The following is a 13,877-nucleotide window of genomic DNA, read 5'->3' on the forward strand; positions in this document are numbered from 1 at the left end:
CTGCCTTCCTGAGCTTTAGGTAGGAAGATGATAGGGGAACGCGGTGATTTACCAGTTCAGGGCATGGCGAGCCCCTTATTAGCTACTCGGAGCAGGCTCTAACCTCATTGAGGCCTTTAGGCTGCTCGCTATCAATGGCTACAGGTGGCTAGCCTAACCCTATGTCTTTGATCGAGAAGATAGCTAACCTATAACCGTAACAGCCCCCATAGAATGCAAGATATCCATCCAAAACACATCAACTCCCAGGTCCAGTCTCTTGAAGATCTCCATGACCACGAGCTTGACCTGACAAACCGGCTCGGAGAGAATCGACTCGCTTATCCTGGTCAATCTATCAAGGACAAACTGACGAGTCCGCAGAACTTCCGCTCGTTCTTGCTCCTGTTCTCTCTCGTCATCATCTTGCGTGTTCAAGTCCAGACCCAGTGACCCCGATCCAACGAGCAGCAGGAGCGAATGCACGCAAGAGGTCCCTGATGTGAGCTGGATCTGCTCTATTCGCATGATAATATTACGGCCGAGAAAGTTGACCCATTGATCGTCGGTTACGAACCAGGACCTAGCCTGTTGCTCTGCCCAGGAATTGGCTGCTCTGGTGGGAAGGCTCTCTCCTATCCATTCCCCCCGCCTTTGGCGCCGGCTAGGGAAAACGTAGTACAGTTGATATAGGGTAGCGAATAGGTAGGCTTCTGCAAGAAGCAGATGATGGATAGCTGGTGTGTTTTGGTCCCCGGTGTTTGCGATCTCGTGCAGCCGCGGTAGTTCGAGGCTCCAGATCTCCTTTTCCAGTCTGTCCAAGGAGCTCAGGAATGAGTCTGCGGCAAGGGAAGACCCAGAGGAAAATGGACGGACTTGTCGAATGTGGTGCGCTACACGGGCGAAGAGCTCTTGAGGCTTTGAAGCCACTCCTGTCCAGGGGTGAGGCATAATGCGGTATCTTCGCGGCTGCGGCGGCGGGTTAGGTCTGCGAGGACGTCGAACCACCGCTGAATGGTCCTGCACCGCAACCTCGTCATTTACGGAGCATACCACCATCTCCCAGTACACGACCGCGTTGCGGAAAAAAGCGAGGATGCCTGGACCGCACGTCTGTTGGACTGCAGGTTCAATTATTGCGTGCTGCATGACCTTCAGATGGACAATTCCCAGATCTTTCATATTGTGCCAGCATGTGCTGAGTCCAAGCATGAGCACCACGAAAAGCAGTTCAGCGGTCCAACCGCCAGAAGGAACCCCCGAGCAATCATTGTCCGAGTACAGGCTCGCGAGAGAAAGAGCCTGATACTTTAGCGCCTGGGCCTTGAGATCGGGATTCCGCCAAGCCAACTTTGCCGCAGACATGCTCAGTATGGCGTAGAACATTGAAATTGAAGACTGCCACTTTGATTTGACGAATGAACGAAAGAGATTCTGCTCTGAGTCGAAGGTAGAGAAGATAGGGCAGACTATGGAGAAGTACGCTCCAACAAGCTCGGTCTCACTGTCAAACAGCGCGGGGTATATTAGGCCTGGTGATGATTCTTGGTGAGGCATGAGCGAGTTGGGGCTTGAGAAGTCTGCAGGTGTATCTTCCAGGTCGAAACTCATCAATTGAAATGGATCAGAGAAGAGTGAAGAAGGGAGAAATTCCGAGAAAGCACCACTATCGCTGTCTTGTAAACACATATCTGAAACTTCCAGAGGCTCATTCCTCAGAATAGCTGTAAGCTGGCTGGGGGTTAACTCCGCTATTTCACCGAGTGCAATATCGCCCACTGGGTCTTTTCCAAGGTCGACATGGAGACCCTCGCGAGGCGATGCCAGTAATCTTGCTTCCGCAGGTTTTACAATGGACAGCAAACTTCGATCTCCTCTCGCTGGCGAGGTATCCTCCGCTTGCTGCCTCTCATGCTTCGTCGACCAGCGTATCTTAGGCCCCGGTGCAACCCCCGGGCATGTAAGTCCCCTTTCTCTGCAGCGAGTACATGACGGCTTCGTTTCATCGCATTTGATCTATAGACTTTAGCTTCTTTTTCACATTTTCGAGGGGTATATCTACCTTTCTAGCCTTACACTTGGCGCACCCAGAAAAGGACTTATGGACAGGCCGTCGGCGCCGTTGCCGCGGAGGAAGGGAAGATGCGGGTTGATCCATGTTACAGTGCAAGGATGTCTTAGAGACAGTTGCAGATGGACCGGTGATAATGAAGACAAAGAGCGAAGACAGCGAGTCTAGGATCAATGCGGAGTAAAGAGGCCAGCTGCGACCCTTCTCCGCACTTCCTTGGAGTAACTGCCAGGGTCAAAGCAGCCTATCGCCATCTTCAATAGGGCCAAGATAAGCTATGGATACGAGAAGCCATCTTTATCATGCCAATGAAGACCTTTATCTTTGTCAGATCTGCGAGTGAACGTCATATCTGCCCCGCTAGATAAGGCACTCTAGTCTCTACTACGGATACGCTCGGTATCTAGGCAAAGTATACCCCCCATCCACCGTGAACTCAGCCCCGGTAACGAATGAACTTGCATCACTGGCAAGATAGAGATAGACAGCCTTCAGCTCTTTGACGTCTCCTTGCAATTAATTAGTATTAATCAAATCATTGCAGCAAGTCCGCCTACCAAAGCGCCCCATGACAGCCATCCTCCTCGCCTCGTTAGCCCCCGCCTCATCCTCACTCATCGCCATAAAAATCCACCCTGGAGCGACAATATTGACCCTCGCAAACTCTCTCCATTCGCGCGCGAGGCTTTGGCCTAGATGAGTGACTGCGATCTTCGTCATATTGTATGTAACGTGGTCAACGGTGACCGTAACAAGTCTACCGCTGATACTCCCCGTAATGATGAAGTTGCCAAAACCCTGTTCATTGAAACTTTTGGCCGACAAAGTTTGCGCAGTAAAGACACCGTGGGCATTGTCATTCATTTGAGCATGGTACTCTTCAAGCGTCTCCTCCAAGATCGGCTTCGGTAAAGATACCTGCATTCGCGACGAAGACATCGATTCTCCCAAGCTCTACCTTGATCTCATCGATATGTATCTCAATAACAATTAAGTCAGCGACATTACAATACCGATTTACCACTGTGACACCGCACCGTGCGCTCAAGGCTGATGCTTTGTCGCCGAGCGTTCGGTTAGGGCTTTGGTAGATGTTCACAATAAGCCCGCCTGCTTCTGCGAAGGACTCTGTGATAGCTGCTCCGTTGCCGCGGCTAGCTCCGGTAATCACACGAACTCTACCTGTTAGTTTAAAATGGTCGAGGACGTGGTCTGCTATTGGAGGCGCTGGGCGTGATGGTCGAGGCGTTAGGCATTCTTCAACGGTCATCGACACGGCGAGTGGGCGTAGACGACTTTGGTAACGAAGTGTGATGGTTTATATTACCTGAGGAGCAGCAGAGTCTATTCAATTACCTAAATGAATATTCTGCTAATGGGCTTTCCGAAGCAGGTGGTGCTATGCATTCGAACCTGGTCTCTTGGAATCACCTGCACAAATGCCACCCTGCCCGACTACAATATTGCATCTCAGGAGCATCTCCAACTCAGATAGATTGGAGGATTGCTACCCAAGGGCTCACCAACGCCGACCCGCGCATAATTGATCAGCAGTGGCAGTCCCCAAACAGGAAGATCATCGCGAACGGCCTCTCATTGGTCGAATCGCCGAAGACTGCGATAGTACCCCTCCAAGTCGCAGTACACCTCGGTCGTTTTCGAACAGGATAAGAGGGTCAGAGTCGACTGAGAAACAGTGAGATAGAGTGCAGAAATAACCCTGATTGACCTGAAATGGCCGTTCCCATGCCATTTTTTCTCGACGCCCGCCAAGGCCTTGCCGGGTACAGCTTCAGTGGATTAGGGCTATTTTTCGTCCTGCTCACACTGGCATCAACATTTCTCTTGAAACTATATTTAAACCTCCATCGCAAGCCTGAAGTCCCATTTGTTACGGATCCTAAAGCCTTCAAGTACCAATTCCCTCCTTCGCCACGACAGGCGCTCCTCGACGACCCCAACCCTAACCCGACAGCCAAGAAGTACCGGGATCTCCTTCGAGCAGTAGAACAAGGTCCAAAGGTCAAGGGCGCAACAACAGCGACTGGTTTCTCAATCGCCGATATCGAAGCACTGGGCCGGTTCCCAGATTACTCCGTTCTTAGCGGCGTCCCACATCCCAAGCCATGTCCCGAATTCGATATCAAGACGGCGTGCTTTCGGCCGTATAGGCCGTTTCGATGGAAGTACCATCAGACAATGGGTGAGCCACGCTCCACTTAACTTGCAAAGAACTAGTACCCAGCTAACGGAGACAGCCCTCTCAAAATACGAACCTGACTTCTGGATCGAGCTAGAACAGAACTACTTCAGCAGCCTTGAACAGCGAAAAGCCCTGCTCTCAGAACACGGGACCAACATCCTCAACTACGCCCCCGGCAGCGACCTCGCCTGCCGCGAACTGATGGAAATGGTCCTGCAGAACATCTGCATCCGCTACCCAGCCCAATTCCGGCTAAACGAATCCAAGACAATCCTAACAAACAACCTCTTGCGCACAAAGACCGACCTTACAACCACACACCCCCTGCACGTCCTCTTCGCCAACATCCCCGAAGACTTCGCGATCATGATCCGCGACCCAAAGACAGGAATCTACCATCTCGACGCAGGATACATCTGCAGCAGCATCGGATGGACCTTCGGGACGCATTTCCGGCGCCCGCTGTGGGCGATTCACACGGAGGTCAACGACTATGAGAAGATGGCGAAGAGCATGGATCGCTATTTTAGCAAGATGCCAGTTAATGCCCCGATACAGCGGGGCGCGTGGTTTGTGGAGGACTGGAAACCGCTTTTCGTTACGCCAGAGGAGTATGCACGCAATGCGGGGATCAGGCATAGTGGTGATACCAAGCCTGTTCCTATTGAGGAGTGTTTTCTCCGTGTTGACTGGCAGACCCTTCGCCGGCTTCCGTTGTCAGGGGCGATTGTGTTTAATTTTAAGGCTATTTTTACGCCCCTTACGGAGTTAAAAGACGAGCCGTATGCCCCAGCGCTTCTGTATAAGCAGGTTACGGAGGGGAGGCGGAAGATCACGGAGCCGAAGGTTCATAAGCATTTACTCGCGGTTGTACTTGGGGCGCTGGAGGAGTGGAAGAGGGAGCAAGTTGAGAAGGGCCTTGTAGTGGAAAGATGGGAGGAGGAAACGTTGAGGGAGAGTCCGTTTTATCCGGGTTGGGAGAAGAGATGGAAAGAGAGGATTGGGTTTGAGATTTAGATATGATTGTATGATTTGGATGAGGAGAGTCAGCGGTGATAATGGCTGATACTTGCGATCTTTGTAGCTTCAATATAAGAAAGGTCTGTGCCAGGATTATTTGAATTAGGTTTTACGAGCCGCTAGGTAGCTACGTACATTTCAAGGTTCTAAGAACAAACAATATAGCTATTGAATGGAATAGGATGGCCTAGATGCCACTAGCTACAATACTCTCGTACTATGCTCTCTCACCTTCCTCTGAATGACTATCAAAATGCCAGATTCAACCGTAGCTATGTATATACGGGGAATGCTTACAACTTAGCCCTAACGACCCCCACCCAACCTTCCCAACATCTCCCAACTCACAACCATACTCCTCGGAAAGTCTTCCAGCACCTCCTTCCTCAAGATCAACCTCGCAAGCACCTGTGCCGACCTAAACGCCCCCACCATGCCAATCCCCTGGTACGCACCACAAACTCGCTGATGTCCACGTCCGGGGCCAGGCCACATCCCGATAAAGGGGTAAAACAACACGCCCGGGCTCAGGACCCTGCAGTGTCCGCCGTCGTGGTCGGTTGCACCGGAGCAGAGATCGCGGGTTTCGAAGAGGATGGTGTTGAGCTTTGGGTTGGCTGTGTACAGGGAGCGCGTTAGGGTTGTAGCTGTCATGCCCCAGCCGATTACCATATGATTCCAAATTATGTCTGAGGAGAGGACTGGGACACTGCAGGCAATAGGATGCAACTCTTTGGCCCTTCTTGGAAGAGACCAAAGACCCTAGTGCCTCGTACCTACGTTGTGCCAGTGGGCTCACCCGCGGGCCAGCGGGGCCGGCATCGACTCGGATTACCCGATTAGGGCTACAGACGCGCAGAAGCCCTGATTGGATGACTTCAACTTATCTCCAAAACCGCAGTTTGGGACCGGTTCGGCCTCCGATTCTGCATGATGATGAGACCCTGATAAGGCCGAGATCAGGTCTAAACTCAGAAGAGAAGCCAAGCCTCACTTGCATTAGGGCTGCGGGGTAGTGCGTACATATAGGTAGGGTCCTATACAACCTTGGAATGATGCCCGCTATCTACACAGTCAATGAATGTTGATGAGCAGACTCTTGGGTATCACAAGGATAGTTAGAGAAGCAAGTCGAGGGGTTTCGTCATGCATTTCCATATGAAAGTGTCCTTATCTGGATAGTGTGGCAACGCCACGTCGCAAATGTCTGGTGGAAGAGGATATATATATCATGCCTCTTTGCCCGTATCCCTACCTAAGCTCTTCTATCTACTTCCTAACACTATCTGTCTCTATTTACTCTAACTTTCGAGTCAAACATACATAGACCACTACCGGCATCATGTTAAACGCCCTCCAATCCCGCTTCACCATCAAACCCAACGATGTGGACGCCCAAGACTTCACCACCAAACCCCCAACCATCCTCGAAGGCAGCCTCCCAGCCTCCTGGTACACCGAGCCCCTCTTCTACGAGTTCGAGCGCCGCGCCATCTTCTCCAAGCACTGGCTGCTGACAACCCACCGCCTGCGCCTCCCAGAGGTTGGAAGCTACCTGCGCTTCGCGATCGCAGGCTTCGACTTCCTCCTCATCAAGAATAAGGAGGGTATAATCCAGGCATTCCATAATGTCTGCCGGCACCGCGCGTACCCGCTTATTGATAAGGATGCGCCGGATGTGGGGAGGAGGAGTGTGCTTAGTTGTGGTTATCATGGTACGCCACTACTTTCCCTCTCTCTTTGTCCCAACTCTCTTTATAGGGGGGTGGCTAATAACGTCGGCCAGGATGGTCCTATAACCTCGACGGCAAACTCACCAAAGCGCCTAAATTCGACGAGATGTCGGACTTTGATGCGGCGCAGTACAGCCTCTTCAAGATCCACACGCATATCGACAAGAGCGGGTTTATCTGGGTGAATCTTGACGCTGCCGAGACGCCCTCTATTCCCTGGGAGAAACTAAATGAAGGGACAGACGAGCAGCCCAGACTCAACGACTTCAAGCTCGACGGATATGTCTACCATCGGACGTGGACGACTAACGGGCAGTATAACTGGAAGATTGTGGGGGAGAATTATAACGAGGTACGCACCTTTATCTACCCAATCCATAATCCCACCTACCAATGCACCTATATTGACAGCTCGTAGTGCTACCACTGCAAAGCCAGCCACCCCGGCATAACAAAAATCACCAATCTCGACCGGTACAGCGTCACGCCTTATGCCGGGCGCTTCGAGCACTCCCCGCCGAACCGGGACGATATCAAGGCAGAAGACTTCGAGTACTTTGGCAACGGCGCCTTCACGTACAACTTCCCCAACACGAGCGTGAACCTGTCGACGCCATACTTCTTCATTATGCGCGTGGTCCCGACGTCCCCTACAACCGTGACGACCGAGTACCAGGTGTTCCGGAACCCGACATCTCCAGCAGAGGCGTTTGACAGAGCAGCTGCGTTTTTCGAGGGTATCGAGTTGGAGGACTATGATCTTATGAATGGGGTTCAGAAGAATTTGAATTCGGGGGTTTATGTGCATGGGCCACTGCATGAGAAGAGGGAGGGTGGGGTGTTGTACTTCAAGGAGCTGGTTAAGACGAACTTGAATGAGCATTGGGAGGAGGAGAGAAGTCAGGCGAGGGAGATTTGGCCGGCGCAGAGGAGAACGCAGCTGCATGGGGATGTTGGCAAGCAAGAGGAGTTTGCGAGGGAGGTTTGTGCGTGTGGGATGAGGAGGAAAGGGGGGTGTTCCTAGGACTGGTTCAGAGATTAATGGAGTTTGAGATTGTTGCATGATACTGGGATCTGTTCATAAGTAGTTTGAATTCTGACTTGTTATATACATGAATGGTTCTTCACCTTGTTGCGATGCACCAGACATGAAATACCAATAACTTTCAGAAAAGCTGGCGTAATGCTGTGTTACCATGGCGCTTTGAAGATTCCCATGGAATTATCAACAGTTCCTTGCTCCGCGTGCAGGATAAATGCGATCGTCTTATCTATGAGAAAGCACGAGTCGATTATAGTCAGTTGATACTATGTACATGCATATAAAGCGGCGTGGGTGGGGGTGGGGGTGGGTAATGGCAGAGATGTCCGGTGGATTTACTAAGGTAGCAGCTCGGGAGGGCAAGATATATGGCTTGCTTGAGGATTACTGGGTACTATAACCCATAGAGCATACCTTAGCAAGTGTAATCATCCGCAGTTTCTCATCACCCACCCCGTTGTACTTCCCTTCAGGAGCCCGAAATCCAGGCCGCTCGAAGGCCCGGTGGGTGGCACAAGATAAGAGTGCTGGTAGCCTTCCAAGCCTGGGATATGTAACTAGTTAGGTGTGTTCAATGGTTGCACTCATTATACGCACGAGAACCCTTAAATTATGTAGGTATGAACTCTTCGAGTAGAGGCGCCAGTAGCCAGCCTGGCTGTTGTGACTGACAGCATCACTACCCTAGAAACTGGAGATAACTAGTAATAAAAGACCTCTAGGGCTTCCACTTATCCCAATGCACTGACTCCCTCCTGCTTCACCTGTGAAGAAGTCAATCCTAGATCATCTGCGCAAATCAGTAGTTATACCACGTGTCTAATACAAAACGCAAGTGAACACAGCCCTATAAACCAAGGGGACGAAGATGAGGCATGTTGACTCGACCGAATAGTCTGACCAGCCTCGCAGGCTGCATAATCGAATTGGGCTCAAGTGCTGCTTAATCTATCTACCAACCTAGGGTACCATTAGGTAGCTTTGCAGGCCTCCATTCGAGTTGGCAGCGCTTGACAAGAGAGTATCGCTGATTTGAAAGCTTTGTGCGGATTCCTCTCAGCTTGAGGGTATGTAATACAAGAACCTGATCAGGAGGCGTCGCATTAGACATGTCCGATTGATGACCATCGAACCTTGGAACTTAGGGTAGCGCAGCATTTCCTCATCGCCGCTTTATCTGCGCTTGTCCGGCGGCTGACGAGAGGCAATTGAAGCTGGTCTCCTTGGAAGGGTGCGATTCGCGGCCGCGGCTGCTGACAGCTTTACCAACAGCAGGAGAAAGTATGTCCCTCGTAACCTGGTTTGATATCGGCGGGTTTGGGCAGGGTTATGCAAGCCCATGGACAGCGGCAAGATTCCCTGCAGGGAATATTGTAACTTCATCCGTTCATCCGTATCACCTTTCAATTTTCATCGAAAAGGTATGGCAATTGGCAGGACTTTTCAACATCGCATGGATCGGTGCATCATGCACGCGCTTTAGTTCCTTACTCGAAGGAAGAAATATCGCTTGGAATAAAATCTCCTCACCAGCGGAGACCTTACCTACCTAAGGTAAAGACTTTGCCCTAGGGGACGCAGCACCATTCAATATAATCGGTTCTCCTGCAAACACCTACGCGAAATGGCTGCTCGATGGCAGGCCATATGGACAGAATTGCTGTGCCTCCATACCAATGGTATTGTACTGGTTCAACACAGCATTTAGCAAACAACATCTTTTCATCGTCTGCCTCCGCTAGATTCACTTCCTCGCTTAACTCAATGCATGCCTATATTGCTGATGGTAAACAATCGAGCCTGTTCCTTGATCCTAAACAGGTTTCGATAAATGACTGATTTTCGGCCCACCAGCAAGCATCCTTGCGAATAGTATGATAACAAAACACGTGATGGTATTCGCAGATATAATGCAGAGGTGTAAGGGTAATATTTGTGGTAATATTGATTATCGAAATTTTAGCATACCCGTCCCATTCCAGTGTGAGGATGTTCAAGAGAGTAATCATCCAAACCAGTTCCTCTTCATGGTTCGAGAGAAGGGCTTCAAAAGACATCTTCAAGGCTTCCCACGCTGATACGCTATACAGTAAAAGTATTCCACAGCATGTTTCAACAAGCAAGCCATGCCGGTTTGCCCATTTTCCTACCCTACGAGACCGGGGCGACATCCACGAGCCACCACGCACATCACCACCGCCACGGCGTCCGCAGCCATTGACCCAGCATGGCCTCTCCCTCCGCGTCGACATTGGCATATCTTGCATCTTGTAGACCTATCATAGAGTCCACCAGAGCGGCCAGCCTGACTCGCATAGCAATTGTGTACGCCGACTTCGTCAGCTTTCCGGAGTCAATGGCTTTTCATGGTTCCGTGCTAAGACCACACAGCGTGAGCATTATATCGAGTCTCGTGCGGTATATTGGCTCAGGCAGGAACCAAGGGCGGATCTTAGTCCCACTAGGCAGCTAGGCTCGGGCCTGCGTAGTAGACGAGTTTAGTGACGAAGACGGGTGCAAGGAGAGGGTTCAGTGCAAGGGCACCAGGCCAGACCATGGGTAGATAAGGGCGCGCCATTTAGTGACTGCCGGGGAGTGTGCCGAGCTCCTGAGACCAACCTCACGTTTATTGGAGATGGGTACTGTAAGAGGATGTGTGTCTACTTAGGTACGGGTACCCATACCTAACCTGCTCCCGGACCACCTTGCGCGCTAATAAATCGCGCCTGTGGACAGACATGGCTCTGGGCAATTGCCAAATCTGCAGCCTTTTCACGGAAGGAAAAACATGTAAGCGTGAAAATTAAGCTTGTAGCCTGAGGACTGGCTTCTTGTGATGCATTCTAATTCTGGTGACAGCCATAAAATGATGGATCCACCCATGCTGTGGATTTTGCTATGTATAGCCATGAGTGCTGTGCATCCCGCGTGAACAAGCGTGATCACCGGGCTGCATAACAGTGACGCCCTCCAAGCTTGGCGCAATAATAGAATAGTAAACTATGTTGGCGACAACAGCCGACCAGTCCGTCGCAACCAGCAGAATCACATATGGCCGTATTTTACCTCTCTAGATTCTGATAGCTTCAATGACATGCAAGTTAACCCGCGCTGACCGACGCGCATATATTTTGACTGTGATAATTCCAGAGTGCACTATACAACAATGGCTTGGTATGTTTGTTGGCGGTGCCGGTGGTGACTTTAACAGTCTCCTTGCCGCAGAGAGGGAAACAGCCTTGGTCAATCTGCTCCAGCTCTATCATGACAGCGACATGTTCCATCAGGCCAACCTGCGCAATGCGGATGCGGGTATTATTACAGTGGGCAAGGCAACAGGACAGTTCTCAATCCTCCAGGCGTGGATAGAGACTATGGTGCAGGAGCTCGTAAGGCTCGTGGCATGGCCGATTATATCGACCACCCATCAACAGGTAAGGAGCCTCCCTCGAATCCCCTCCCTTCCCACCCCGCGCAAATCAATTTATGGGTTGCTAGCAATCCCCTCACGCCCAGTAGATGGTCCAGAACTTCCTCGAGCGCCATACACGCGACCAGTGCGGCTATGCGTTAGATTGCGAGATTTCAGGTGGCTACATAATCAGCATCAAAGTGACAGTAAAAGACAATAAGTGCGGCGCAAAAATCCCAGTCACCTTGCCAGTGGGCATAGCAGACAACAAAGCCTTTACTACAGAGCAGCTTGGTACTGTTTCTTAATAATTTGGGTCCAGCTCTCGGGTCGGCCTGTCAGTCTTACTCTTGCAACTCCGCTTGCACTGTAAATGGTTGGCAAGATGATCACAGGAATAATGGACTACCACACAAGTACCTTCACGATCCTCTTTTCTCAATCTAGGATATGATAATAAGGCTTACGGTCAGCCCTCCGCGATGGTTGGGTAATTTTTAGCGATCGAGGTGGGCTCTGCCAAAATTAAAGAATTTTAAGGTGCACGATCCTTGATATAATATTCTTCCGGTCACTAAGGGAAGCGACCTAATAATCGCACCCTTCGATTCTCCAAGGGAAAGCTTCTGTCTGCCCATGCAAATAGATACAGAAGTGCTAACATTGATCGGGTGATCCTGGTCCGCCCCACACAACAGCATTCCAACCCCGAGCATCCCAATCCCCATTCAAGGGGTAAATACCACCGCCTTCTTATAGTTGTTCCCCCCTTTTATAGACTGTGCCTAGATCCTGCTCCTCTTCATGCCCATACAAAAGCTGGTTAGGCCTCAAAGACACTGCCGGTAGTCTAGCCCGTCAGCCTTCTAGAGCCGCTTGCCCAAAGTACCACTACTGAACATTATAGGGCAACTACCCAGCACAAATCAGCACAACTGGATAACAAGGGATATTAGGCATGGTAACAGATTATTGTTAAAGTTCAACACTGTTTAATCCTTTTACCACTTTCCAAGTTGCCAATCCAGAAAGTAGTTGGGTTCGACGCGCTAAAAGCTGGCATCGACGCACTAGTCTGCCTTAGGCAGGAAGACGGGTGGAATCTGGCCCGTGCCCTAAATTCCACGTGGAATTTACAGCTGTATTTAACTTACCGCTTTATTACTTTTAATACCTTTACTATTAAATTTATATACTTTATTTTTAAGAATAAAAGCAAGCCTATAAAGTAATAAAACTACCCTTTAATTTATATAAGCTACTTATAAAGTACTTAAAAAGCACTTATTAAGTATTTTAATAATTAATTTTAATAAACTAATGGCGCATTTAACAGGTTTATAAATATATATAAAAAATATATAGTAAACTATATATATCTTAACTACTAGAATATATAATTAATAACTGCCTTTTAAGTACTTGAGAATTAATTAATAATAAAAACTACTTTTTATTTTTTAATTTTATTTTATATAACTCTTACTCTTTCTTTTTAATTTTAATTTGCTTTGCAAGTAATTTAGCTTTAAGACTTTAAATTTTTAACTTTTTTTTTAATTTCTGCACCTTTATATTTTAAAATTAATCGCGTGAATTAGCTATAGTAACTTTTTAAAGACTAACCTAAAAGGTGCTAGAAAAGTAAGGGTAAGTACTTAATAAGTAGTTTTTAAGTACTTAAATAAAAATTATACCTTAATCTTGCCCGGGAACTTCCTTGCTGGCTTTAACTGCCTTTTTAACTACCTCTTTAAATTAGAGTTTTTTATAGTGGCCTTTCACTACTAAAAGATGGAAAGAATATTTAATCTTAATTATAAATATTCTTAAAAAAATTAGACTCTTTCTCTTGCCAAGCTAGCTTTATAAAATACTTTTATATAAGTACTTGCAAAGTGCTTGGTAAGTATTTTATAAGTACTTAAGGTAAAAATATATTAAACCAAGCTATATAATTAAGATAACTAGTCTTAAGAGTTTAAGTTATATATTAATACCAAAGACCATAGGAGCTATAAGCTTAATTTTATTAAATATTTTATATATCTAGCTTTTATAACCTATATATATTTAGTAAGCAGTTAGCAAGCACTTATTAAGTATTTAAATTAAGTTATTAAAAACTTACTCTAAAATTACTTGCAGTAGTATTAAGTACTTTTTATAATAATTAAACTTATTATATATTTACTTAATAGTATTTATACTCTTTTAAATTAAATTAAAAATATAATAAGAAATAAAAAAGTAATGCTTGTTAAGTCCTGCTATAATAATTATATTCTTTTTATAACAAGCCTAATTTTAAACTATAGGATGCTTATACTTTAAGAATAATTAGCTAGTAAGTACTTTTAAAGCACTTAAAAACTAGTTAGGAAATACTTATAAATTAAATAATTATATTATTTTTA

At 48.0% G+C, this 13,877-nt stretch overlaps 4 protein-coding genes across 4 annotated transcripts; 2 read left to right on the forward strand and 2 right to left on the reverse strand.

Annotated features, from left to right (window-relative positions):
* Positions 1–183: 183 nt before the first annotated feature.
* BDW74DRAFT_184937 (Zn(II)2Cys6 transcription factor) lies at positions 184–2,137 on the reverse strand (the record flags this gene model as incomplete). Its single annotated transcript, XM_073730928.1, has 2 exons — positions 184–1,995; positions 2,042–2,137. The coding sequence occupies 2 exons, from the start codon at positions 2,135–2,137 to the stop codon at positions 184–186; spliced, it is 1,908 nt and encodes a 635-aa protein (XP_073584738.1).
* A 297-nt stretch (positions 2,138–2,434) lies between these two features.
* On the reverse strand, positions 2,435–3,320 carry BDW74DRAFT_167624 (uncharacterized protein; the record flags this gene model as incomplete). The annotated part of the gene is made up of 3 exons (XM_073726719.1): positions 2,435–2,559; positions 2,608–2,968; positions 3,009–3,320. 3 exons carry the CDS (start codon positions 3,318–3,320, stop codon positions 2,435–2,437), a joined length of 798 nt encoding a protein of 265 aa, XP_073584739.1.
* Positions 3,321–3,784: 464 nt separating this feature from the next.
* BDW74DRAFT_177701 (heme-dependent oxidative N-demethylase family protein) lies at positions 3,785–5,270 on the forward strand (the record flags this gene model as incomplete). Its single annotated transcript, XM_073728959.1, has 2 exons — positions 3,785–4,253; positions 4,309–5,270. The coding sequence occupies 2 exons, from the start codon at positions 3,785–3,787 to the stop codon at positions 5,268–5,270; spliced, it is 1,431 nt and encodes a 476-aa protein (XP_073584740.1).
* A 1,345-nt stretch (positions 5,271–6,615) lies between these two features.
* On the forward strand, positions 6,616–8,030 carry BDW74DRAFT_184938 (aromatic ring-hydroxylating oxygenase subunit alpha; the record flags this gene model as incomplete). Its single annotated transcript, XM_073730929.1, has 3 exons — positions 6,616–6,988; positions 7,060–7,358; positions 7,425–8,030. The coding sequence occupies 3 exons, from the start codon at positions 6,616–6,618 to the stop codon at positions 8,028–8,030; spliced, it is 1,278 nt and encodes a 425-aa protein (XP_073584741.1).
* Positions 8,031–13,877: the final 5,847 nt, after the last annotated feature.

The sequence above is a fragment of the Aspergillus multicolor genome (genome assembly GCF_047715735.1).
Source record: "Aspergillus multicolor strain CBS 133.54 unplaced genomic scaffold BDW74scaffold_10, whole genome shotgun sequence".
Taxonomy (NCBI): Eukaryota; Fungi; Ascomycota; class Eurotiomycetes; order Eurotiales; family Aspergillaceae; genus Aspergillus; species Aspergillus multicolor.